The 27,184-nt window shown below is 51.4% G+C and overlaps 1 protein-coding gene across 3 annotated transcripts; it reads left to right on the top strand.

Moving 5' to 3' along the window:
• Nucleotides 1–25,228, top strand: ZNF629 (zinc finger protein 629). 3 transcript variants are annotated; one of them, XM_070779925.1, is made up of 3 exons: nt 1–107; nt 19,156–19,263; nt 19,419–25,228. In XM_070779925.1, exons 2-3 carry the CDS (start codon nt 19,191–19,193, stop codon nt 21,950–21,952), a joined length of 2,607 nt encoding a protein of 868 aa, XP_070636026.1. In that variant the 5' UTR covers nt 1–107; nt 19,156–19,190; the 3' UTR covers nt 21,953–25,228. The 3 variants fall into 3 exon arrangements, with proteins under 3 accessions (XP_070636026.1, XP_019843495.2, XP_070636025.1); XM_019987936.2 differs by lacking the exon at nt 1–107 and adding an exon at nt 16,593–16,782; XM_070779924.1 differs by lacking the exon at nt 1–107 and adding an exon at nt 17,900–17,980.
• The last annotated feature ends 1,956 nt before the right edge of the window (nt 25,229–27,184 follow it).

Raw genomic sequence — 27,184 nt, 5'->3', positions numbered from 1 at the left:
CACAAGGTCACATGGATACAGCTCGGTTAGAGATGTAACTTTAGCTGAATTTCGAGCGAAGCCTCCTGGCCAGGGGTCTGTGACGCGCTCCTGGCTGTCAGGACTGAGTAAGCCTCTGTTCTCTCTTCTCTGGGGCTGCCTCTCCATTCTTCTGCAGCACTAGGACATGGGGAGCAGGGGGTGCTGCTTCCAGCCTTGGGACTGGGCTGAAATTTGATACTTATTGTCTGGGGCATCTCCTTATGGCTCTTATTTCCTTAGCCATAACCACGTGTCTGCTGTGTGCCAGGAACAGTAATGGTTGCTAGGGCAGTGAAGATAGATCCCATTTGGACCCCATGCTCAAAGACCTTACAGTTCAACCAAAGGAATAGGACATGTATGACTGGGCCATCTACTAGCTGATAATTACTTACTGGGGCTTCCCTGATGGCTCAGCAGGTAAAGAATCCACCTGCAATGCAGGCGACACTGGAGACTCAGGTTTGATCTCTGGGTTGGGAAGATCCTCTGGAGGAAGAAGTGGCTGCTACTGCTAAGTCACTTCAGTCGTGTCCAACTCTGTGCGACCCCATAGACAGCAGCCCACCAGGCTCCCCCGTCCCTGAGATTCTCCAGGGAAGAACACTAGAGTGGGTTGCCATTTCCTTTTCCAAGGCATGAAAGTGAAAATTGAAAGTGAAGTCGCTCAGTCCTGTCTGACTCTCTGTGACCCCATGGACTGCGACCCACTCCAGTATTCTTGCCTGGAGAATCCCACGGACGGAGGAGCCTGGCGGGCTACAGTCTATGGGGTCACAGAGAGTCGGACACGACTAAACACAAGCATAGTCATTTATTGACCGCCTAGCATGTGTGAGATGTTGATTCAGGAGCAGCCACAGAAGTCTAGAGGGGAGCAGAAACAGTGGTGGCTTAGTCATGCTCATCTAACCCAGTGCCCAGCCTCTAGAAATACTGATGAGATGGATGCAGGTAGTTGGATGTTTGGTTGTTGGGGAAGGTTTCATGGAATAGGACTAGCTGTGGACACTGCTAAACAATCTACTCACTGGAGAAGACACTGCAAAGATATGGTTCATCTGAGAGGCTGTGAGGCAAAATAGCTGGATATGAGTGTTTCTGTAGGATTCAAATGGAATGGAGTCCAAGAAAGAAAAGGAAAAGTGTGAAGGAGCCTGGGCGCATACTTCCTGTTGTCTTTATTTTTTTCTGGCTGCACCATGTGGCATGTAGGACCATAGTTCCCTCACCAGGGACTGAACCCATGCCCCTTGTACTGGAGCAGGGAGTCTTAACCACCAGACCACCAGGGAAGTAAGTCCCTCTCTGTGTTCTTTGCACACAGGTCCCTCTGGGTTTACTTTCGACTTGAGTCCTTTTGAGAGACCCGGGCTTCCCTGGTAGCTCAGCTGGTAAAGAATCTGGCTGCAATGCTGGAGACCTGGGTTTGATCCCTGGGTTGGAAAGATACCCTGGAGAAGGGAACAGCTACCTACTCCAGTATTCTTGCCTGGAGAATTCCATGGACAGAGAAGCCTGGCAGACTACAGTCCATGGGGGTCGCAAAGAATCAGTGGCTTTAGGTGCTATACAGTGGAAGTGACAAACAGATTCGAGGGATTAGATCTGATAGACAGAAAGCCTGGTGAACTATGGATGGAGGTCTGGAGGTCCGTGACATTGTACCTGGGGTGGTGATCAAGACCATCCCCAAGAAAAAGAAATGCAAAAAGCCAAAATGGTTGTCTGAGGAGGCCTTACAAAGAGCTGAGTAAAGAAGAGAAGCTAAAGGCAAAGGAGAAAAGGAAAGATATACCCATTTGAATGCAGAGCTCCAAAGAATAGCATGGAGAGATAAGCCTTCCTCAGTGATCAATGCAAAGAAATAGAGGAAAACAATAGAATGGGAAAGATGAGAGATCTCTTCAAGAAAATTAGAGATACCAAAAGAACATTTCATGCAAAGATGGGCACAAAAAAGGACAGAAATGGTATGGACCTAAGAGAAGCAAAAGATACTAAGAAGAGGTGGCAAGAATACACAGAAGAACTGTGCAAAAAAGATATTCATGACCCAGATAACCACAATGGTGATCACTCACCTAGAGACAGACATCCTGGAATGTGAAGTCAAGTGAGCCTTAGGAAGCATCACTATGAACAAAGCTAGTGGAGGTGATGGAATTCCAATTGAGCTATTTCAAATCCTAAAAGATGATGCTGTGAAAGTGCTGCACTCAATATGCCAGTAAATTTGGAAAACTCAGCAGTAGCCACAGGACTGGAAAAGGTCAGTTTTCATTCCAATCCCAAAGAATGGCAAAGCCAAAAAGTGTTCAAACTACCACACCATTGCACTCATTTCACATGCTACCAAAATAATGCTCAAAATTCTCCAAGCCAGGCTTCAATAGTATGTGAACTGTGAACTTCCAGACATTCAAGCTGGATTTAGAAAAGGCAGAGGAACCAGAGATCAAATTGACAACATCCCTTGGATCATAAAAAAAAGCAAGACAGTTCCAGAAAAATGTCTATTTCTGCTTTATTGACTATGCCAAAGCCTTTGACTGTGTGTATCACAGCAAACTGGAAAATTCTTAAAAGAGATGGGAATACCAGACTACCTTACCTGCCTCCTGAGAAATCTGTATGCAGGTCAAGAAGTATCAGTTAGAACTGGACATGGAACAACAGACTGGTTCTAAATCGGGAAAGGAGTACATCAAGGCTGTATATTGTCACCCTGCTTATTTAACTTCTATGCAGAGTACATCATGTGAGATGCTGGACTGGATGAAACACAAGCTGGAATCAAGATTGCCAGGAGAAATATCAATAACCTTAGATATGCAGATGACACCAACTTTATGGCAGAAAGTGAAGAACTAAAGAGCCTCTTGATGAAAGTGAAAGAGGAGAGTGAAAAAGTTGGCTTGAAACTCAACATTCAGAAAACTAAGATCATGGTATCCAGTCCCATCACTTCATGGGAAATAGATGGGGAAACAACGGAAACAGTTTATTTTCTTGGGCTCCAAAATCACTGCAGATGGTGACTGCAGCCATGAAATTAAAAGACGCTTGCTCCTTGGAAGAAAAATTATGACCAACCTAGACAGCATATTAAAAAGCAGAGACATTACTTTGCCAACAAAGGTCCATCTAGTCAAAGCTATCGTTTTTCCAGTAGTCATGTATGGGTGTGAGAGTTGGACTATAAAGAAAGCTAAGTGCCGAATAATTGATGCTTTTGAATTGTGGTGTTGGAGAAGACTCTTGAGAGTCCCTTGGACTGCAAGGAGATCCAACCAGTCCATCCTAAAGGAAATCGGTCCTGAATAGTCATTGGAAGGACAGATGCTGAAGCTGAAACTCCAATACTTTGGCCATCTGATGTGAAGAACTGACTCCTTGGAAAAGATCCTGATGCTGGGAAAGATTAAAGGTGGGAGGAGAAGGAGACAACAGAGGATGAGATGGTCAGATGGCCTCAGGGACTCCACAGACATGAGTCTGAGCGAGCTCCGGGAGTTGGTGATGGACAGGGAGGTACGGTATGCTGCAGTCCATGGGGTTGCGGAGTCAGACAGAACTGAGCGACTGAACTGAACTGACAGAGTCCCAGGAACCAAAAACCTGCATCTCCATTCTAGGAAAAACATCAATGCAAGCACAACAGCTGATCCTCTGGCCGAGACAGAGAGGGCTCAGAGTGGATGGGACTACACAGGGAGCAGAGCCCTACCTAAAAGGGGGTTAGGCACCACTTGGTTCAAACCAGATGCTGGAGGCAAGAACCTGGGCCAGCTGTTTCCAGCTCTACTGATGGATCATAAGCTGGACATCTGTGTGTGTGTGCTTAATGAAGTCTCCCAATGTTAAAGTAAATATCAATTCGAATTTTGAAAAGAAAACTCTGCTACTTAGGGTTCTACTTAGGGAACCAAGAGAAATCAAGTTAGACATGGGCTGAAGCCAAGTTTCAACTGGCCTTGAATGCCATGCTTACAGAGATCTGATTTGAGTCCATAGACAGCTTTAGTTTAATAGATTAAAAAATAAAAGATTACAAGTTGGTAAGAAGATGAAGGAAGCAGAGTGGTGTGGCAAGAGAAAAGATAACTGGGCTTCCAACTTGACTTAGAATGACACAGCCATCTCTCAAATAGAAAGGACAACGGGGCTGGTTTCAGACCTGCTTGGTTCAGAGAAGGTAGCCGGATGCTAACCCATCGCCCCAGCTGACCGGGTCCTGAGCCCGCGGGCCTGGAAGCGCGACGCGCGTTCCTGCCTCCGCTCCTGACCCTGAGAGTCTGGGACAAGCCCGTTTATAAACTGACTTTATAAAACAGTCGCCTACAAGATGGGGCCGATACCACAGGCTTCTCGGGGCAGCTGTAGAGTTAAGGAGGAGGGGGACGGGCCAGCACTAGGGAGCGGGGAGGAAGGAGCGAGCGCTTTCTTACCCGGGGCTCTGGAAGGTTCGAGGTCTCGGGGAGGGGCCGGCGGGGGACCGGGAGGCTGGCGCTTCCAGGAAAAACGGCCCCCCGCCCCGCGCCTCCCCGTGACAGCCTGCGACCGGGGAGATCAGAACCCTCCAGGGGCGGCCAAGTTCACCGGCGTCTCCCCCCACACGCCGGGGGGACCTCTGTTCTGGAAGGGCAGGCCTTCGCCACCCCAATTCAGAGTCCCCCCTTTCTAGATCCCGGGGGTCAGGGATGCCTTTCGGGGAGCCCTACCCCTCTGCCCGCCCAGGGCTCATCCGCCCCACCGTGGGGCTCCGGGCGAGGCGGGGCAGAGAGCCGCAACCGGTAGCCAGCGCACCGGATTCCCGATTCCCAAACCCTCGCACCGCCGGAAGCAAAGTTTCCTCCCGCCCCCAACGCGGCCTCTCTAGGAGCCTGGGGTGCAGGCGTCTCAGTGGGAATAACCCCTTCGACCCCGGCAGAAAGCTGCAACTGGAGGAATTAGTTCCCTTGGCTCCCTGAGAAGGGCCAAGTTGCCTAGTGTTCACTCTGGAGGACGTTTTGATGATTCTGGTGCCCAGATCAGGGGGAGGAGCAGAGCCCAACTGCCTGGGTTTCTAAACCAGCTCGGCTGTTACTCCTCTTCTCTGAGCCTTGGCTTTCTTTGCAAACATAACCGAGCTAGCTCAAAGCCTTTCTGTATGGATTCAATGAATTAATATATGCAAGCCCTTAAGTGCGCTTGACACATAATAAGTGCTCAATAAATGCTAGTGTTTGTTTGTTTGTACTGCTACGTTTTGTTGTGGCGGTAGTGGTTTTGGTAGCATGGCTTGTGGAATCTTAGTTCTCCGACCCAGTATTGAACTGGCGCGGAGTTCTAACCTCTGGACCGCCAGCCAATTCCTTACTGCTTCCTTTTTTAAAATGGCTGTTGGTAGAAGGTCAGTTCTGCAACAGGAACATCAGGAACACCATAGAGAGGCTAGTTAAGGGGCTGCTGTTGATTGTGGACCTTCTTGCTAGGATCCTTGTAGACCTGATCTCAGTGGCTGTGGGACACTTGTGAAGGGAGTATTCTTCCCATTTTATGGGTAACTGAGTGTATGTAGGTTAGAGTCTGATTTGAACTGAAAGCCCTCAAAGCCCCAGGTCACGTGCCTCTTCTCCTCACACTGCATCTCTGAGTTTTCAAACTTTTTCTGGAAATTCCAAGCTAAAAGCATGGAAACCATCAAAACTAAAACCATGTGTGTGATGTCACAAACATGAATGTCTAGAGAGTCCAGGGCTGAGGAGGCTGTGCAAAAGCACCTAATTTCTCCCCAGGATGGACACCATCTTCACCTGAAGAAAAGGCTCTTGTGACCTTAAAAAGAAGCAAGTTAAAAAAAGCAGCAGCAGCAAGCTGCAGACATCCAAAGAGAGAAAGGCATTGAGTATACATTTTAAGGATAAATTAAAACCATGTTTTTACTTTCAAAAACTATTACCATCCAGCCCAACCTTTCACACACCCTGTGGAAACCTCAGGGGCCAGTCTGATTGGCCATTTCTTCCTGCTCAGGGTCCCTCTGGGAAGTTTTCACTGGGCTCTAGCGCTTAGTCCGACTAAAGGTCCTCGGAGAGTGTGGAAGCCTGGAGGAAGTGGGCAGCTGTCCTTTCATTCCCTAGGGATGTAGCAACTAGACAGACGTGCAGGAGAGCAGCCCAGGAGAGGGTGGGTCAGGAAGCTGTGAGTGAAAGGGGTGAGGGGCGATGGGAGATGAAGATCCAGAGTTGGCAGGCACCATCTTTCTTACCCTCGCTTACTATGTCCTTAGGCACGCTGCTCCCTCTGCCTGGCTGAAGGTTTGAGAGGGCTGGACATTAGCGTCTATCTTGTCATTTCTGTGAGAACGTGCTGGGCTTTCCCAGGATCACTCTACGAGTCAGTGATTTAGTCAGGACTGTTCAGTCAGAACAGGATATGAATTCTCACTCCATGTACCCGGGCAGGAAGAGGAGTGTGAGGCCACACTGGTTCAAAGGGCACACACACTTTCTCCAGTGAGGAAACCAAACAGGATGCTTGTTAAGTCACTTCACAAGGTCCGATTCTTTGTGACTCTGTGGACTTCAGCCCACCAGGCTCCTCTGTCCATGGAATTCTCCAGGCAAGAATACTGGAGTGGGTTGCCGTTTCCTTCTCCAGGGGATCTTCCCCACCCAGGGATTGAACCCAGGTCTCTTGCATTGTGGGTGGATTCTTTACCACTGAGCCACCAGGGAAGCCCCGTTATATGTTTAGGCCATAATTTATTTAATCAGTTCCCCTATTGGTGGACATGTAGGTTTTTGTTTTTTTGTTTAGTTGTTTTTACTTGGCTTCATTGGGTCTTAGTTGTGGCACGTGGGATCTTTTGTTGTGGCGCTCAGGCTCTCTAGTTGTGGCTCAGGCTCAGGCTCAGGCTCAGGCTCAGGCTCAGGCTCTCAAATTGGCTTTGTTGCTCTGCAGCATGTGGGATCTTAGTTCCCTGACCGGGGATCGAACCTGAGTGCCCTGCATTGCAAGGTGGATTCTTAACCACTGGATCAGCAGGGAAGTCCTGGACATGTACATTATACACAGTCTTTTGCTATAGAAACAACATTTCAATGCATAGGATTATGCCTACATTTTTGCATGCCACATGTGTCACCAAGCCTGTACGATCTAGAAATGGAACTGGTGGGTCAAAGGCTGTGGGTGTTTTGAATTTTGATCAGTTTAGCCAATTTTCCCTTCCTTCTAGGAGGCACTGAGATGGATCTTCTTACTTGTTGAGATTTTCTTGTTTGAGATGGCTTCTCCACAAATCATATAATCAAACTATTTATATTTGAAGATTTCTTAGTGTTTCACGGTTGTTTTTATTTGCATTATGAAATTTGTTTTATAACCAACAGTGGCAAGAGAAAATGGAAATGTGACATTGGAGGTGTGAGATTTTAAGAAAGCATTGTGCTTCTTTGAACTAAGTCACATCTTCTGATCCCACTTGAACAAGGAAAATAATTTGCCAGTGAGCTCTAAGCCACCTGATTCCTTGGAGAAGGATGTACAAAAGATAGACAAATGAAATAACAATTTTCAAAATAGGGAAAAGATGTTAATAATACAAACCAAAGGCCAGCAGTCTTGATGTTTAACTCAGCTGGAATTCTCAATCAGACCATCCAGTGGATGACTTGTGAGTATAACGGCATGGTGTAGGGGAGAGGAAAGACATTGAATCCCATCAGGCTGCAATAATCACAGCTCTTACCTAACCAGGTGACCTTGGGCAGCTACTTCATATATTTCTGAACTTCTAACTCTTCAGCATAAAATAGGGGCAACCATAGCCACCTGCCAGAACAATGGCAAAAACTAAAATAACTCATGGAAATGTGTGCCAACTCTTGGGAGTTCCCTGGCAGTCCAGTGGTTAGGACTTGGAGCTTGCACTGCTGCCGTGGGTTCAGTCCCTGGTCAGGGAGATAGGATCCTGCAAGTCATGCAGTGTGGCCAAAAAAAAAAAAAAGCATGTTAATATGGAAGGAAAGAGGTTAAACCTGAGCCCTAGACATCTGAGAAAGAGGAAGAAGGCTGGACAGATAAGCTGAAGATTGAGTAGCTGGAAGCCAAAACAACTTGATTGCCCCTGTAAAAGGCAGTCTTTTTCCAAATCTAGTGATCAGATCTCAAGTGTGAAAAATCAGACAAACAAACCTGCAAGGGACTTCCCTGATGGTGCAGTGATTAAGAATCTGCCTTGCAATGCTGGGGACGAAGTTGCGATCCCTGGCTGGGGAACTAGGTTCCACATGTCACGGGACCACTAAGTCTGTGCACCATAGCTACTACAACAAAATCCAGTTTGCAGCAACTAAGACCCGACGCACCCAAATAAATAACTACTTAAAAAAAAAAAAAAAACTCCAAAAACTGGTTTTGTTTCAAGCCATCTTCTTATCAGCTAGGTATTTCTTTTTTTTTTTCTTTTGGCCAAGCTGCATGGCATGCAGGATCCCAATTTCCCCTCCAGGGATTGAACCTGAGCCCCCCTGCAGTGGAAGCGCAGAGTCTTAACCACTGGACTGCCAGGGAAGCCCTGTATGCTAGGTATTTCTTAGGGCCACCATTTCATTTTTTGTGTATGGCCCCTGGAACTGACAAGGAAGAGATATTACTGTGCATTTATCTACCAACCCCAAAGAGCCAAAAGGCACATGTTGTAGCTAATCCCCATATTGAGATTGTTTATGACTGGGATGTGTAATCTGTAACAGTGTCTTTAAAACTGGTTGAATTTACAGTAGCCACGCTGCATGTCCTGCCCCACTGGGACTTTGCTTGCCATCTGTCTCTGTGTTGGACTCGATCAGAATTAGGGGATGGGTTGAGGATATGACCCTTGGCATCATAAAATGTCATCTTGATGAGAGCTCACAGGAGAACTTTCTCCCAAACCTTATATGCATTTTTTAATTAACTTATTTCTTTTTGATGCACTGGGTCTTCATTGCTGAACGCAGGCTTTCTCTCTAGTTGCGGCAAGCAGGAGCTACTCATTGCTGTGCTGCGGCGGCCTCTCTTGCTGTGAAGCACAAGCTTTAGGTACGCTGGCTTTAGTCGTTGCGGCACGCAGGCTCAGTAGTCGCAGCTCGCAGGCTCTATAGCACAGGCTCCATAGTTGTGGCCCATGGACTTAGTTGCCCCGTGTCGTGTGGAATCTTCCTGGAGGAGAGATCAAACCTTTGTCCCCTGCCCTGACAGGTGGACTCCTATCCACTGTGCCACCAGGGAAGTCCTCATATGAATTTTGTAACCAATATTTGCTGGCGCCTCTAGAAAGCTCAGCAAATCTATAACCCACTTTTAAAACACATTTTTATTGGAGTAGAGTTGATGTACTAAAACCCACTTTGAGCAATTGTACAAACAAAGCTTTATACGTATGTATTGTACACCAAGCCTGGATTCATGTTATCATTTCTCCACTTATTTTCCCTCTGCCATTTTATTTTTTGTCTTGATCATGATACTCTGCTTCCACAGCTACAATTGGTAATGATGGCCAGCATTTTAATGGCTGGGAGGCTTACTAGATGCCAGGCACCTGTTGTAATGCTTCAAGTCCTTTTTTGAAACCAAGCAAGGTACAAATAAAGAAACAGACACAACTGCCAGATCCCTTATCTCCCTTATGGTTTGTTGGGATCCACACAGTCAAAGGCTTTAGCGTAGTCAATGAAGCAGAAGTAGATGTTTTCCTAGAATTCCCTTGATTTCTCTATGATCCAGCATATGTTGGCAATTTGATCTCTGGTTTTTCTGTCTCTTAGAAACCTAACTTGTACATCTGGAAGTTCTTGGCTCATGTACTGCCAAAGTCTAGCTTGAAGGATTTTGTGTATAACCTTGCTAGCATGTGAAATGAGTGCAACTGTATGGTAGTCTGAACATTTTTTGGCATTGCCCTTCTTTGGAACTGGAATGAAAACTGACCTTTTCCCAGCCTGTGGCCACTGCAGTTTTCCAAATTTTCTGACATATTGAGTGCAGCACTTTAATGATATCATCTTTTAGGATTTTAAAGAGCTCAGCTGGAATTCTGTCACCTCCTTGGACTGCAAGGAGATCAAATCAGTCAATCCCAAAGGAAATCAGTCCTGAATATTCATTGGAAGGACTGTTGCTGAAGCTGAAGCTCTAACACTTTGGCGACCTTATGTGAAGAGCTGATTCATTGGAAAAGACCCTGATGCTGGGAAAGACTGAAGGCAAAAGGAGAAGGGACGGAAGAGGATAAGATTGGTAGATAGCATCATTGACTCAATGGACATGTATCTGAGCAAACTCTGGGAGACAGTGGAGGACAGAGCAGCCTGGGATGCTGCTGTCCATGGGGTCGAAAAGAGTTGGACTCAACTTAGTGACTGAACAATAACAACAACTCTTATGGTACCAACTTCAAAAAGATGTCGTTTTAATATCTGAGGCCATAAATCTTAGAGAAAGGCTACATATCTGACTTCACAGTTCTCCACATGAAACAGTATTTGGAAATAAACAAACCTACAGAGCAAAACAAGGATCTCTCAGCAGTCCAAAGGCATCAGTTAGGGACTTTCACTTACCTGGTGGTCCAGCGGTTAGGACTCCATATTTCCACTGCAGAGTTCCTGCGTTCAATCTCTGGTCAGGGAAATAAGATGTAGTATGGCCAAAAAAAAAAAAGAGGGCATCAGTCAAGTGATAATAACCTTACAAAGCTCAACCCCTAAGGTTCCCATAGGAAAGTGGTGATCACTGCTGCTGCTGCTGCTAAGTCACTTCAGTCGTGTCTGACTCTGTGCAACCCCATAGACGGCAGCCCACCAGGCTCCCCTGTCTCTGGGATTCTCCAGGCAATAACACTGGAGTGGGTTGCCATTTCCTTCTCCAATGCATGAAAGTGAAAAGTGAAGTCGCTCAGTCGTGTCCGACCCTCAGCGACCCCATGGACTGCAGCTTTCCAGGCTCCTCCATGCATGGGATTTTCCAGGCAAGAGTACTGGAGTGGGGTGCCATTGCCTTCTCCGGTGGTGATCACTAGGAGCCCACAAAGAACCATACAACCAGACAACATTCATGTCACTTACCCAGTGAATACAAGAATAGGGATTGACAGTGACACAGTGCTCATTCATTCTGAATCCTCGTCTAAGAGGTGTCATGCATGGTCTTAGCAATATCTTTCTAGATATGACTCCTCAGACAAGAAAAACAAAAGCAAAAATAAAGCAAAAGGACTACATCAAACTAAAGAGTTTCTGCACAACAAAGGAGACCATCGATACAATGAAAAGACAACCTACATGGTTCAGTGATTAAGAATCTGCCTTCCAATGTGGGGGCTGTGGCTTTGATCCCTAGTGGGTGGCGCTAGTGGTAAAGAACCCGCCCGCCAGTGCACAAGACTTAAGAGATGCGGGTTCAATCCCTGGGTCAGGAAGATCCTCTGGAGAAGGAAATGGCAACCCACTCCAGTATTCTTGCCTGGAGAATCCCATGGACAGAGGAGTTGGAGAGCTACGGTCCATAGCATCACAAAGAGTCGGACACAACTAATATGACTTCACACGCACACGGGGAACTAAGATCCCACATGTTGCAGAGAAACTAAGCCCGCATGCAGCACTCCAGAGCCTGTGTGCCACAACTAGAGAGCCCGCAGCAGTTAATTTAAACAATGGGCAGAGGGGCTGAACAGATATTTTTCCAAAGAAGCTGTACAGATGGTCAACAAGCACGTGAAAAGATGTTCAACATCACCAATTATTAACAGAAAGCAAATCAATTCAACAGTGAGATATCACCTCATGCCTGTTTGTGGCTATTATCACAAAGGCAAGAAATAATATATTGGGGATTTTGCACTAGATAAGTAGTATAGCCATACTAAATATGTGAAAATCAAATCATACACCTGAAAATCACACAGTATTGTAAGTCAACTGTACTTCAGTTAACAAATGAACTCACTCATTTTTTACCTGCCCCTAGTCCAACCATTTTTGCCTATTATTATATTTCCTTCTTCTGTTTTTCTAAGCTTTAAAAACTTAGTTGTCAGTTTTTGTTTCTTCATTGCCTTCACAGTCATATAGTTTAAAAATTATTTTATTTCTTTCTTTTTCGTTGCTCTGGGTCTTTGTGGCTGTGCGTGGGCCTTCCCTACTTGAAGCAAGTGGGGGCTCTTTTCCCTTGAGATGCACAGGCTTCTCACCGTGCTGGCTTCTCTTGCTGTGGAGTGCAGGCTCTAGGCACCCAGGCTTCAGTAGTTGCAGCATGCAGGCTCAGGAGTTGTGGCGCATGGGCTTAGTTGCTCTCTGCATGTGGAGTCTTCCCAGACCAGGAACTGAACCTGTGTCCCCTGCATTGGCAGGCGGATTCCTATCCACTCTACCACCAGGGAAGTCGTTCACAGCCATACTTTTAATAGCTGTATGTACAATTCCTCCCGTATCTACCACCTATACTATATTGTGCTGAGTTATTTTTCCTGTGGTTGAATATTTACATTGCCTCAATTTTGTGCTCTTACACGTAAAACTTTAATGAACATCTCTGAGAATATATGTCACCCAGTTTTTGTTGTTGTTGTTTGGCCGCACGACTTTGGGGATTTTTGTTCCCCAACCAGGGCTTGATGGGGAAATAGGCCCTTGCTCTCAAGGCTGCTTATGAGTGCTTCTCCTCAGTCTCCCATCGACTCCCTTTCCTAAGTAACAATTACTTGAATCTGCCCATTGGAACTGAGGGAAGGTCATGGAGGCTGAATGAAGGCTGTTTGCTGTAATCAAAGTGGGAGACACAGAAAGGCTTGGTGCCCAGGAGACCCACAGGGGCCTGCACGCCTCCAGCATGCATATCTTGGGGGTAGAAGGGCCATCCTTTTCTGGTGGCAGCGTCTGGCAGCCTTTCTGCCTGTGGCTAGAAAGGTGTCCTCACAGCAAGGTGCCTGGGGTGGTGAGGTGAGTGGCCTCCTCTGGCTTCACCTTCCCAGCCCTTGCCTCCTGCCTTGAGAGCATCCCTATCCACAAAGCAGGGGATGTCTAGTCATGGCCCCACATCCTCCCAGATGACCCAGGACACGGTTTCCAGATTCCTGGCTCTCCTGCCCACCAGGCTGAGGGCTGTGCGCTCTGACAAGGAGGACTGAGGCAGACCTGGCTAGAGCTGGTCAGCTCTGAATTCTTGCATCACCTCAGGTAACCCTCCCGTCCCTTGGAAAACAAGGCTTATCCTCTTTCCAAAGAAGAGGTAGCTAAATCTCTAAGAGGCAAAGTGAGTTGCCCAAGACCACACTGGCAGTGAAGATGGAGCAGGGTTTTGACCAGGATCCACCTCCAGGGGATCACAGGGCGGCAACAGTGATAAAGAACCTGCCTGTCAATGCAGGAGACACAAGAGACTCGGGTTCAGCCCCTGAGTCAGGAAGATCCTCTGGAGCAGGAAATGGCAACCCACTCCAATACCTTTGTCTGGAAAATTCCATGGACAGAGGAGCCTGGCAGGGTGCAGTCCATGGGGTTGCAAAGAGGGGGATATGACTGAACACAGACACACACCTAACCACCTTCAGGACCTTACTGCTCTCAGTGTAACCTGGCTTCTGGGCACAAGGTCGTGTATTAAGGGGTCACAGAGGAGGCTGGTGAGCTGTGGCCAAGAAGAACATGGCAGTGGGCTGTCCATGAAAGGCAAGGAGTCAATCCTCATCCTTCCAGAAATTTCCCTGGCAGGAGGGTCTCCTTCATGGCTACTGCGCCATCTGACTATAGGCAACAGAACAGCACACCCCCACCTTCAGAGCGCCCTCTGCCTCCCTAGAAGTAGGACAGGAATCTGTCTGGAGAATGGCTTGGCCCACCCAGGGTGCCCGCCCTTCCCAATTCCTCTCTCCAGCTTCTGGAGCTAGTGGAGGAGAGAATGGTGGGGTCGAGAGGTTTACCCTGTGGTCCCAGACACACACACACACACAGCCAACCTGAGTCATGGTTAAGAGCCATGATGTTTCTGAAGTCAGCATGCCTGGGTTTGAATTTATCTCATTCCTAGAAACTTGTGTCCCAGTGACTCACTCTATCCTCAAATAATAATAATAATGGTTTCATGAGTTGTTGTGAAGGTTTGTGGAATTACATGTAAACCCTTGGGACAGTGCCTGGCATCATCAATGGAACCACGTCAGCAGATATCATCATTCTATTTATCATTCTGAACCTGGTGAACCTAGAGCAAAGGGTACAGAATTAATAGCTACTGTTACGTGGGTGCTGGAGTATCAATAATGAAAGATGATTAATATATTGAAACTACCTTTCAGTCTCACAGTTGGGGACGCAATGGAGTGACAAGGACTGTGACAAACTGGAAAGTCAGTGTCCTACTAAAGAAGGACCCGACCGCCCAGCCAGCTGTCTCCATGTGAAAATTTGGGTGATGTTGCCACATCTTTGGATTTTCCAAAATTCGAATTTTTATATGAAACGTACCAATTTGGGGGTAATCATGTAAAAGTGTATTTATTTTTGGCTGCACTGGGTCTTCGTTGCTGTGTGGGCTCCTCTCTAGCTGCAGTGTGTGGGTTTCCCATTACAGTGGCTTCTGCTGTGGTGGTGCAGGCTCGGGTGCAGGCGCTTCAGCAGCTGTAGCACGTGGGTTTAGTAGTTGCGGTCCCCGGGCTCTAGAGCACAGGCTCAATAGTTACAGCACACGAGCTTAGCTGCTCCACAGCGTGTGGGATCTTCCCAGGTCAGGGATTGAATCAGTGTCTCTTGCATTGTAAGGCAGATTCTTAACCACTGAGCCACCAGGGAAGTCCTGAAATGTACCAATTTTTTAAAGGTGGCAATTTATTCAGTTAAAAAAAGAGAGAGACAAAAATCTTGTAGGTCAAATTCACCTCTTTCTGTGAGCCTCTCGGGTACAGCTTTCCTGCCCACCACTGCCCCAGGGCCCGGTCAGACTTCTGTAGCCCGGGGAGGGCTGGAGAGAGCCTTGGAGGTCAGATCTGCCCACCAGCCTTTCTGATCCCATGTGGGCCTCCCTCTCACACATCCCTCAGAGAGAGGGGGCGAGAATGGGGATGTCTGTGAATGAACGTGACTGTGCCCTGGAGGTTCTGCCCACCTCTGCCCCATGTGTCCAGCTTGGGGATTGATCCAGAAACAGATGGAAGAGGCAGGAGGATGACTTCATTCCGTGCACTGGGCACCTACTACCTGCCAGTCACTGTTCTGATGGCAGTGATGACAAGAGGCCAGGCCCCTGCCCGGATGGAGCTGCTCTTAACCTCCGTGCGTGCAGGAGGGGCCGATAGTGTTGGGGTGAAACATGCTGCAAGAAACGCAGGGGAAGGGGGCTCAGGAGGAGCAAAGACCCTGAGGTGACAGCGAGGTATCAAAGGTGTTGGAAGCCAAGGATAAGATGGAGATATGGCTGCTAGAGCAGGTGGAAGGTGACAGTGCTGATAAGGAACAGAGGCAGGCCCAGCGGGGCCTCTTGTCCTGCTGACCATACACTCTAACGGCAGACGTAGGCCCAGAGAAGCTGCGTCCACCACAGCAATTTCTGACGGTTTGTTCCTCCTCTGGCTCCAGCGCACTCATGTCTCTGAACAGACAGAACTCACGTTCTCCTGTAATTGCTTTGTGTTGAACACACACACACACTCAAACCTTCTGAGTTCTTGAGGGTAGAGAGCCCAGCTTTTGTTCAACTCTGAGGTCGCCCCACCTTTCTGTTCCCCACAGTGCCCAGAGGTAATAGGCTTCCATATACAAATGTTTTCAATTGAAATAATGGCATGGCCTCACATCCCACACCTTAGTTTCCTGTCCTGTAAAATAGGGATGATCGTGGATTGGAGTGAGGAGGAAAAGAGATCAAGGCTATAAGCATTGGGAGCCCACATAAACTGGCCTTGGGAGGCCACCTGGGTTTTTCTCTTGCTCTGAGCTGGGTGCCCCAGGAGCTACTGGGAAAGGCTCTGGCCCTCCTCTCTCCTGCCACAACCAGGCCTCAGTTTCCTCCTCTAAGGAGAGCTAATTGGGGCCCCGGGGGCGGGCACACACTTGCCAGGGAGGCTGGGGCCAGGGACACAGGTTGCCACAAATCTCTCCTGGCTGTGCTGGTCCCCTTAGCCCAAATGCTTGCTGCTGCCACTTATTTCAACTAAGCCGTTTTTTTCGTCTGTAGATGTTCCATCTCCAAGTGTGGCCGGCCAGCCCCTAATCCCAACCCACAACCCAGACATCCAAGACCCCTTCGTGGGTCTGAGTCCCAACAAAGGCAGACCCCAGGGGACCAGCAGCCACCAAATCAGAGCTCGGGCTTTCTGGGAGCGGCAGGCGGAGCCCCTGCCAGATGCAGGGTGGCCAGAAATCCGGAGCCCCTCACTGGCATCTCGGTTCCCCCCGAGAATCAGCTCCCACTGGAGACGGAGAGAGGGGCGCCGTCTCCGCCACCTCCCGGCTTCCTCGTCCTCCTTTTTTTCCCAGGCTGTGGGAGGCAAAGGGTTAAATCCCATAGAGCTGATGCTCTGACTCCAGGCTAGAGGGGCCCGGGAAGCTGGGGTCACTTCCTGCTCCGTCCCAGTCACCCTGAACTGGTCCCCGGGTCCTCAGCTTGGGATCACCCCTTGAGAAGGACCCTAGAGTCCTCGGCATCTAGCCCGCCCACCGAGGCAGGGCATTCAAGGGGTTAAGTCCCCTGGGGCTGGATCCTGCCTTCCGGCCTTTCCCAGACCCCAGAGCCGTGAGTGGGGGACGCCTGGGTTCCCGGGGGGGTGGCCCGGAGGGCCCGGGACGGCCGCCGGGGAACAATGGGGCGCGGGAGGCCGGGGGCCCGGGCCCGGGCGTGAGCCCCCTCCCCCGCCCCCCGGCCGCCCGGGGTAGGGGTGGGGGCCGGGCAGGGGCCGCGAGGGCCGAGGATTCTGGGAAGAGCGCGAGGGTCTGGCTGTGGGGGAGGGGAGGGCGTGAGCATTCTGGGAAGAGGGAATTCGGCCGGGCCGGGGGCTGGGGCGCCGCGGGGGAGCCGGGAATCCTGGGTGCCCCCGGGGGGCGGGGGAGGGGAGGATGCCGGGCTCGGGGTTGGAGAAAGGAAGGAGGGTCGCGGGGACCGGCTGGAGCCGAAGTCCAGGGTCTGGGCCGGTGCGGGCGTGGGGGGACCGGGGCCAGGGTGGCTGCATTCCCGCAGCTGCCTCCATGTCAGGGTCACCCTGGGCCGCTCTCCACACCTCTCTGGGAGGCAGCCTCCTGCTCTTCTGCCCTCCCTCTCCCTTCGCAGTGGGGCTGGCTTGAGGTCGAGACCCGTGCAGGCCCGAGCACCTCTCACCTCCCTCGGTCTCCCCACTTTCCTGCTCCATGTGGGCCTTGTCATTAACCCTTTCCCTTCTACCCCGGACCGCTGAGTTTGAATTTTTCCAGAGACATCAAGGTAGATGAGTGCTCACCTGTCCTCAGCAAACATAGCAGGCCTCTTCAAAATAGGCAGGCAGCCCCCAGCTTAGCAGAAATCGCGGCTGCCACCTCCCCACAGACACTTACGGATGGGGGTGGGGGATTCTCAGAGCCTAAGAAGCTGCAGAGATGAAGAAATTCATTTACTTCCTAAAATCTAACTCCTGTCTCTCCTGGGTTCAGCTAGCTCCTGCTTCAGTTTGGTTACCACCCCACAGCCTCCTCTAGAGTCTTTGCACATGGCCACCCAAAGCCCAGGCCCCCACAGGGTCTCTCTTAAGGGTCTAAACGTTGTAGAGAGTTCTCGCACTTAGCTTCTGAGGCCCTGTTCCCTCATCCCGGAATCTTATCACCGTTTTGGGAGTGACAGCTGCCTGTGTTTCACTCTGAGCTCCTGTTCCTCTGCTGCCATCCTCTCCAAAGCACTGGACCAAAGAGGTTCTCTAGGAGCAAGGGGCATCTCATTCATTCATCCAGAATTTACTGGACACCTAGTACGTGTTAGGGATGGAGTACAGCAGCAACAAAAGAGAAAATGGATTAGAAGAAGGGATGCCAGGATGGAACCATAGTGGAAGGCTTCAGCCGGGAGTGTTCTGTTTCTTGTTCAGAGCTCTGGGTTGTCAGGATCCAACCCCTTCTTTCATAGCCAGGGAAACCTGGTCCCAGGAATTTCTCCAGCCCTTTCCCATGGCCAGCAGGCTCTGACAGAGCTGTCTTTCCCCATCTGCCCGCGTTTGTGAGTTTCACATGACTTTCAAGGTCATCTCCCTCTCTTAGAGGCCAGGACATGCCAGACACAGAATCTTGCATTTCTGGTCTTAGCCCTGCCACTTCCCAGCCTGTGACCTTGAAGAAATCTCACTGGGCATTGGTTTCCTAATCAGGAAAATGGACAACCTGATTGGGGGTGAGATGATGAGGACCATACGGCAGGCACTGTGTCTGCTGTCACATGCCAGGTGGTCTGCATGCATTCATCCTGTCTCTCTTTTCCTTTCCATTTCCCTCTCAAAGTAGTTTCTGCAGAAGTCCCTGATGGCTTTAAACTGCCCCCTCTCCCTACCTCTAGCCCTAGCTTCCTCTTTCTTTCTGTGCTTAGATAACGGGAAAGTGCTCCAGTCTTTTGGAATGCCGTGTCTGTCCCCTCAGGGAAATCAGGGTGGTTATTACTTTTTCTTTTTTTTAACTCTTTAAGTGTTCCAGCTAGTCTTGGTTCTCTGTGGGGCTCATAAGCAAAGTTTATTGGTCCCAATTAGCAGCCCCATTAAGGAGGAAAATTAGAGTCTTAATGAGCTTCCTCTGATTAACAAAATAACAGGTTTCCCAGCCTCTGGGCATCTGAGGGGTGGGGTGAGAGCCTCCTTTTCCCATGGGCGTCAGATGCTTCTCCAGCCCCCAGTCTGGGTTCAAAGGGTTATGACTGACGAGCTTTTAATTATACTCAAATTCACCTACTTGCTTAGTGGTGATCTTAAGCTCTGGAGCAGAAGGCAGGCCTACAGGGGGAGGGGGTTGCGGTGAGAACCAAGGCACAGAAAAATGGGGAGGTAGGAGACTACAGTTCACATCAGGAGAAATAAGGGCTGGGGATGGGGCAGATGGGGGAGTGGGGCTGGGGGAGTCAAAGCAGACCGGGGCTCAGCTCCCTGCCCCACCCCACCCCCAGGGTCCCTGGAGCACTGGACAGCCCTGAGTTCCGGGATGGAACCTGAGACGGCGCTCTGGGGCCCAGATCTGCAGGATCCTGGACAGAGCCCGGACGATGGTCACCCAGGTGAGGGACACAAGAAGGGACGGCGGTCCTGAGGAGAGAGTGGCCCCATTTAGGGAGGGGCGCAGGCTCTGGGAGAAACCCCGGGAGGAGGGAAGTGAGGCCTGCCCCCGATTCTGAAAGGAGATGGGGGCTGGAGACTCCCTTTCTCTCTGTAGGTGCAGAGAGTGGGAACGAAGAGGAGAGCACTCAGCATGAAAGTTCTGGGGAGGAGGTCATCTTGGGAGATCCAGATCAGAGCCCAGAATTCAAGGACCCATCAGAGATGCCCCTGGAGACACCCTCCCAGGATGCCTCTGGCCCCCAGGATGCCCCGGCCCCGCTGGGTCACGCCAACCCCTCGGACCACCAGACCCCTCTGGACACCCCCTCCCCCGAGGTAGTCCCGACCCCGTCAGACTGGACCAAGGCCTGTGAGGCCAGTTGGCAGTGGGGGACTCTGACCACCTGGAACAGCCCCCCGGTGGTCCCGGCCAATGAGCCCAGCCTGCGGGAGCTAGTGCAAGGCCGCCCGGCCGGCGCCGAGAAGCCCTACATTTGCAATGAGTGCGGCAAGAGCTTCAGCCAGTGGTCCAAGCTGCTGCGGCACCAGCGCATCCACACGGGTGAGCGGCCCAACACCTGCTCCGAGTGTGGGAAGAGCTTCACGCAGAGCTCGCACCTGGTGCAGCACCAGCGCACGCACACGGGCGAGAAGCCCTACAAGTGCCCCGACTGCGGCAAGTGCTTCAGCTGGAGCTCCAACCTGGTGCAACACCAGCGCACGCACACGGGCGAGAAGCCCTACAAGTGCACCGAGTGCGAGAAGGCCTTCACCCAGAGCACCAACCTCATCAAGCACCAGCGCTCGCACACAGGCGAGAAGCCCTACAAGTGCGGCGAGTGCCGGCGGGCCTTCTACCGCAGCTCGGACCTCATCCAGCACCAGGCCACCCACACGGGCGAGAAGCCCTACAAGTGCCCCGAGTGCGGCAAGCGCTTCGGCCAGAACCACAACCTCCTCAAGCACCAGAAGATCCACGCCGGTGAGAAGCCCTACCGCTGCACCGAGTGCGGCAAGAGCTTCATCCAGAGCTCGGAGCTCACCCAGCACCAGCGCACGCACACGGGCGAGAAGCCCTACGAATGCCTGGAGTGCGGCAAGAGCTTCGGCCACAGCTCCACGCTCATCAAGCACCAGCGGACTCACCTGCGCGAGGACCCCTTCAAGTGCCCGGTGTGCGGCAAGACCTTCACGCTGAGCGCCACGCTGCTGCGGCACCAGCGCACGCACACGGGCGAGCGGCCCTACAAGTGCCCTGAGTGCGGCAAGAGCTTCAGTGTCAGCTCCAACCTCATCAACCACCAGCGCATCCACCGCGGCGAGCGGCCCTACATCTGTGCCGACTGCGGCAAGAGCTTCATCATGAGCTCCACCCTCATCCGCCACCAGCGCATCCACACGGGCGAGAAGCCCTACAAGTGCTCCGACTGCGGCAAGAGCTTCATCCGTAGCTCGCACCTGATCCAGCACCGGCGCACGCACACGGGCGAGAAGCCCTACAAGTGCCCTGAGTGCGGCAAGAGCTTCAGCCAGAGCTCCAACCTCATCACGCATGTGCGCACGCACATGGACGAGAACCTCTTCGTGTGCTCCGACTGCGGGAAGGCCTTCTTGGAGGCGCACGAGCTGGAGCAGCATCGGGTGATCCACGAGAGGGGCAAGACCCCGGCCCGAAGAGCTCAGGGCGACGGCCTCCTGGGGCTCGGGGACCCTGCCCTGCTGACCCCACCCCCCGGAGCCAAACCCCACAAGTGTCTGGTCTGCGGGAAGGGGTTCAACGACGAGGGCATATTCATGCAGCATCAGAGGATCCATATTGGCGAAAACCCCTACAAAAATTCGGACGGCCTCCCTGCCCACCCCGCCCCCAAGCCGCCTCAGTTCCGGTCCCCCAGGCTCCCTTTTGGAGGGAATTCCTTTCCCGGTGCTGCGGAGGGCAGAGCCGACCCGCCTGGACAACCCTTTAAAATGCCCGACGGGCAGGAGAGTTTCAGCCACAGGCTGGGGCTGCCCTCCTCCAAGTCCTACATCTGTTCGCACTGTGGCGAGAGCTTTCTGGATCGCTCGGTGCTCCTCCAGCATCAGGTCACCCACGGCAACGAAAAGCCCTATCTCTTTCCCGATTATCGGATTGGCCTCGGGGAAGGGGCGGGGCCCAGTCCCTTCCTCAGTGGAAAGCCCTTTAAATGCCCCGAATGCAAAAAAAGCTTTGCCCTCAGCTCAGAGCTGCTGCTGCACCAGAAAGTTCATGCCGGCGGGAAAGCCCAGAAGAGTCCAGAGCTGGGGAAGAGCTCCTCCGTCCTCCTGGAGCATCTCAGGAGCCCCCTGGGGGCCAGACCCTACAGCTGCTCAGATTGTGGGGCCTCCTTCCTCGATCGCCTGGCTCTCATCCGGCACCAGGAGACCCATACTCAAGAAAAGTCCCCCATACCTGAGGACCCCCTCCCAGAGCCAGCCGCCCTGTCCACAAGCCAGGAAGGTGAGGGAGAGGCCCCCGCACCCACAGAGAGCAGCAGCCATGAGGAAGGGGGAAGCCCCAAAACCAGCTTGGAAGAAAAGCCCTATTTGTGCCCCGAGTGTGGAGATGGCTTCACAGAAGTCTCAGCCCTCCTCCTCCATAGGAGCTGCCACCCCGGGGTCACCCTGTGAACAGGGTCTGGAGACCAGAGGCCTCTCTCCTGAGAGGAACACTGGGTCTCCTCAAAAGTTACGTGGGGAAAGGAGGAAAACCCTATCAGATTGTAGAGAAGAAGAGGATAAAGAATTGTGGGTAAAAGTAGTGCTTTTACATCAGTGATGAATAACCCTTTAAAATTGTTGGTGGGAACCACTTATAAGGCAGTAGAGAAAAACTGTTGGGTTAGAAACCCTATAAATATGTAGGAAAAAAAAAGCCCTTTAAGTCTGTAGCAGAAAAACCCTATAAACCATAGTGGATAAAAGCCCTATTAATTGTAGGAAGAGGTCCCAATATGTCTCTAGACAACCCTATAAAACTGTATTGAAAACCTAGTGAAACTATAGGGTCGGGGAAGCACAGGGAATCCGACAGCATCGACTTGGGAGGAGTGACCCTTAGAAGGTGTAGAAGGACCTCCCATGAACTCACTCCACAGCGTTCTCTCCCCCAAGAGTATGGGAGGGAGCCCGTCTGCCAGAGCCGTGGACGATGACACCAAGGAAAATGCTGGGCTGGGGGAGGAGCGTGGGAATGAGGAGGAAACTTCTGATTCCCCAGAGGAGAAATGACCCAGGAACTGGGAAGAGAAGGTCCAGTTCAAGGCACTGGGGGTTCTGTGGGGGACGAGGGAAGTCTTAGATGATTGTGTGTGAGAGAGGGAGAGGCCCATGGAACTCCTGATCAGAAAGAACCCCCAAAATGGGAAGAAAAAAACATGTCCAGCCTGTTTAAAGGCCAAAGTTTGGGGAGCATAAAAGTTTTAAGTGTAAGGAGACTAGGAAACCACCACAAAAATTAGGAGGGAAGAGTAGGGTGATTTGTTAGAGTGCTTTGAGGAAAGCGAACCAAGGTGGAGAAGCCGTTGAGATGGAACCCAACAAACCCCAGGCTGCCCAGTCCTCCCTGTTTCAGAAGCTTGTCAAACTGCAAGTACAAGCAGATCCTAGCTCAGGCCACCAGAGTTCCCCACATCCCCGAGCCAGGCAGGACTCCCCTCTCCCCAGCTCAGCTGGGGAACATCGCTGCGAGGCCTCCAGGGATGGAGGGTCCTTCCTGCCACATTCTCAGGTCTCACTGTCGGGAGGCTTCTCCTGCAATCTAACTGCCACCAGTCCTGAGGCTATGGCAGCCCATTTCCTTACATTCTGTCCTCAGAGAGGGAGAAGCCTTGTTAGTCGACCTCCAAAGAATAAATCCCTTCAGAGACACGAGGTCTGTGTGTGGTCAAATTCTGGCCAGACTTCTCTTAAGAGCACCACCTTTGATTCTCTGGCAACAAGGGACAGCAGAATGGACAGAATTGAGAGCCTGGATTAGCCAGCAACCTGATTTTTAACCTCATTCTCTCACGTGAGCTGTTAGCAAGGCTGCAAGAGGACGAGCCAGCAAGAGGACACGTAGTGATGGGTGTCCAGATACCCCACAGACTGGACCGTGGGTCCCTGAAGAGTACACGGAGACCTGACCACCTTCCTCACCTGGGTACCTGGAGCCTTCTGAGGTTGCAGCAGCCCAGCCCAACTGTGGTCTTGGAAAGAAGACAGAGTCCACCCACTTGGCTCCTCTCCTCCTTAGCCAGAAACCTTCAGAGGGAGACAGAATGATGAGAAACACACTCCCTGGCCAGGCCCGGCTCCTGTCCTCACACACCACGTACAGTGACATACTTTCATTAACCCTGCCAAACCTGCTCCCGTGGTGGGGAATGAGACTGTTGTCCTCTGAAATGGTCGAAGAGCCAAAACTCTTGAAACATCCATAACAAGAACCCCACCCCTTAACCCCAGAGACCCTTAAAGGAGGACAGGACTCCCTGTCCAGAGCTGGGTCTGGAGGAAGTGCCCACTGACACCACGTCGGCCCCAGTAACGTGCTGTGGTTCAAGTAGAACTGAGATGCCAGGTGGGGAGTCACGTCCCTGGAGAGGGTGACCCGGCTTCCTACAAACCTGTGGAAGAGACCTCTGATTCCATTACCTAAAAGTTCAAAAGGTGAAAGTCCTTCACCCGCCGTCTGTCCTGTTCCCAAAGGGATGACCCTCAAAGGCTGAAATCTAGAACACTGTAGGAGGAAAAGCCTAGGCCTACTGGGGAGAAGGGAAAGGCAGGTCTTGGGGGACTGAGGAGACCCTGATTATATCTGCATAAAGCCCCACCCACCCAAGTGCCAGGTCAGAAAGCGCCACCAGGAGGGGAGAAGGAGCCTGCCTGCCTCTACTGACAGCATGGACTGAGGAGGCGTCCCTCTGAGACTGAGGAAGAGGAGACCGTTCTCCAAGCAGGTTTTTTCTTTCCTCTAAGATGGCAGCAGAAAGAAAAATCATTTGTAGAAACAAACCCCTTGTAAAACTAGAAGCAGATCCTCTTGGAAATAGGCCTGAGGAATCAGTCTCCAGAAGGGTCCGGGAGAGCAGCTTTTGGGGCTCAGGGCCAGTCCGGGGGAAGATGGGTGGTCAAGGCTGACTGAGGGCCTTTCGAGGCCTCGGGTGTAGCATACATAGTAGGGTGCTCGCATGTCATAGGGTGAGGGCCAAGGGTCTTGGCTGTGGTACTGAATGGATGATGTGGACACAATTAGTTGGGGTCTGGGGTTTCATAGCAAGAAAGGGGGCAGAGTCAGAGACCTTTGGGGTGTGACCTGTTCTCTGTTGCCCACCTCCCCAAACTCCTTTAGCCAGCTGCTTTCCTCCCAGAGCGAGCTACATCTTGGGAGGAACTAAGCAGGGAGCAGGCTGGGGGAGGCGGCAGTATCGAGTCCTTCTGACCAGGTCAGGCCAAGGCCCAGGGGATTGTGGCACTTTCCCACCGGAAGCGAGTCGGGAAGGCAGAGTGTAGCCAACCCCTCCTGTCCAACTCCACGCAAGCCTGACTCTTTAGACAGGCCCTTATGGAGGAGCGCAACACAGGGTCACAGCGTCATTGGTGAAAGCAGAAGGGAGAGTAGAAACTGATCTGAGCTTAGGGTGAAACTTGAAACTGCTATGGATATGGAGGTCAGAAGGGAGCCCGGGAGAACTTGCCATGAATCCTGAATGGTGGGGAAGCTCGAAACCATCACAACCGAGAGGTGGGGTTCCATCACACCTGCCCCTCAGGTGAGCAGCCCCGACTCTTTTGCCCCCACTCATCTGACTTGTCCCCGTGGAGTGAAGAAAGGCCCCACTTTTGAGTATTGTGTGTCAATAGCAGTGTTGTGTCAGCGGTGGTCATGTTGATTAGTTGAAGAGAATAAAGGGAATAAGATTTCCCAGGTGTTTTTTATCTTCTCTTTCCAGTTCAGAGCAAGCTGAGAGAGCCCGTTCTTTGCCAAGGCAGGGTCCACATGTAAGTCAAAAGCTCAGCCCAGCCCTGTTCCCAGAGGCCGGAAATCTCCATCCAGTGCTTGCTGGTGGGAGCCTGAGGGTTTACAGCTTTAAAATCTATCCTCTTGGGAGACGGGGAGAAATGTGCTGAGAAGGTGGCAGAGCCAAGCAGCACAGCATGCCGACTTCTGGGTGGCAGCCTGGTGACTCGCACTGGGCTGGCTCAGGGCCAGCTATGCTGCCCCAGGGAGCCCTCTCTGGCCATGACGCCCACACCCTCTGCAGACTGCCACGAGGCACAGCGCCCAGATTTAGTTCCAGAAGCTGGCAGCCGCCTCCCCTGGTTCTCCTGGGTCCTGGACTGTGTCCAACCCTTCCTCCAGACCAGAGCCCCCTAGATCCTGAAGAGAAGTGGTTGGAGACCTAGCTCATCATCTAACTCAGGATGTAGCCCATGAGCCCCCAATGTGTGGAGAGGCTGAGGCTAACAGAAGGCTGCCATTTACCTAAGATCTATTGCAAGGTGGTAAAGGAAACCAGAATGACCAGGAGCAAGCTCTATGTACAACCAAGCCTCTCCTCCCCCACCCTGGGCCTGCCCGGGCCTGGCCTGGGCTCCACATCGTCTGGGTCAGGCAGGGATGCACCGCCAAATCCTCCTTGCAGGCTTGCCTCAGCACTATCTCCTGGGCCTAAACCTTGCCCTGGCCCAAGTGACTGCTTGAGGCAGCTCTAACCCAGTGCCTGCCTCTGCCCCAGTCTGCTGGGGGCCTCCTGCCCTAGCCAGGAAGCTGTCTCCACACCTTCCCTTTGTCTTTCTAACCCCAACTCCCAAGGCAGGCTCAATTGTCTCTCCTTTCCCTTCTCCATCTGGAAAGCAAGGGGTGGGGAAGGGTGAAAGAGAAGAGGGAATTGATTTCATGAAGAAGCGAGTAAGGAAGGCTATTCTATATTTCCTGGAGACACTGAGGTCCATCAGCATAGGAGTCCTCTGTAAAATGAGGGGACTCCAGAGGAAGAACAGACACTGGAGCCCACTGATTCTTTTTTTTAATTTATTGGGCTGCACTGGGTCTTAGGTGCAGCAGGTAAACTCTTAGTTGTGGCATGTGGGATCTAGTTCCCTGACCAGGGATCGAACCTGAGCCCCCTGCCTTGGGAGTGCAGTCTCAGCCACTGGACCACCAGGTAGGTTCCCCATTGGTTCTTACTTAGCATAAGGGGTTGGATCCAGGCATAGTACCTGCCACAGCAGCGGGGCAGGAAACTGGCTAGAGGCAGTGACCTGAAGGATGAGGGCTGCAGGAACAGGAAATTGTGAGTGTCGGGATCAGGGGTGGGGTGGGAGATAGAGGATGCATAACAGGTGTCAGCTTAAGAGCATAGTGGGGTGGGAACTGAGAAAAGGCGAGAGAGCAGAGGCTGGACTGTGGAGTACCTTGTTGGAGTAACTTCGGGATAAGGACACCATTGGGGGAAAGGGGAATTAAGGCGAGTGACATGATCTTAGCCCCATCCTCCAACCCTGGCCATAAATGGTAGCAATTTGGTAAATAATATAGCAGAGTGTAGCACCAGAGAGCCCAAGGGAAGTGTTACTTATTTTTTAATCAAGTTTCAGAGCTTTGCTTTTTGATGTAAACATTTAGTGTGTGTGTCACTCAGTTGTATCTAACTCTTTGCAACCCCATGGACTGTAGCTCACCAGGCTGCTCTGTTCATGGAATTCTCCAGGCAGTACTGGAGTGGATAGCCATTCCCTTCTCCACCAAGGGAATTTTTAAGAAGAGTGAAGTCAAATGCTCCCCTGGAACCTGTGGCCAATCTCACTGGAACCTGGCTAAAACAGGTACCTTTGCCACTAAGGCAAACATCTGCTCACCCACACAGGCCAGCCAAG

This window comes from Bos indicus, chromosome 25 (genome assembly GCF_029378745.1).
Source record: "Bos indicus isolate NIAB-ARS_2022 breed Sahiwal x Tharparkar chromosome 25, NIAB-ARS_B.indTharparkar_mat_pri_1.0, whole genome shotgun sequence".
Classification (NCBI taxonomy): Eukaryota; Metazoa; Chordata; class Mammalia; order Artiodactyla; family Bovidae; genus Bos; species Bos indicus.
The sequence above is the reverse complement of the archived record's forward strand: the minus strand, read 5'-3'. Positions and strand labels throughout refer to the sequence as shown.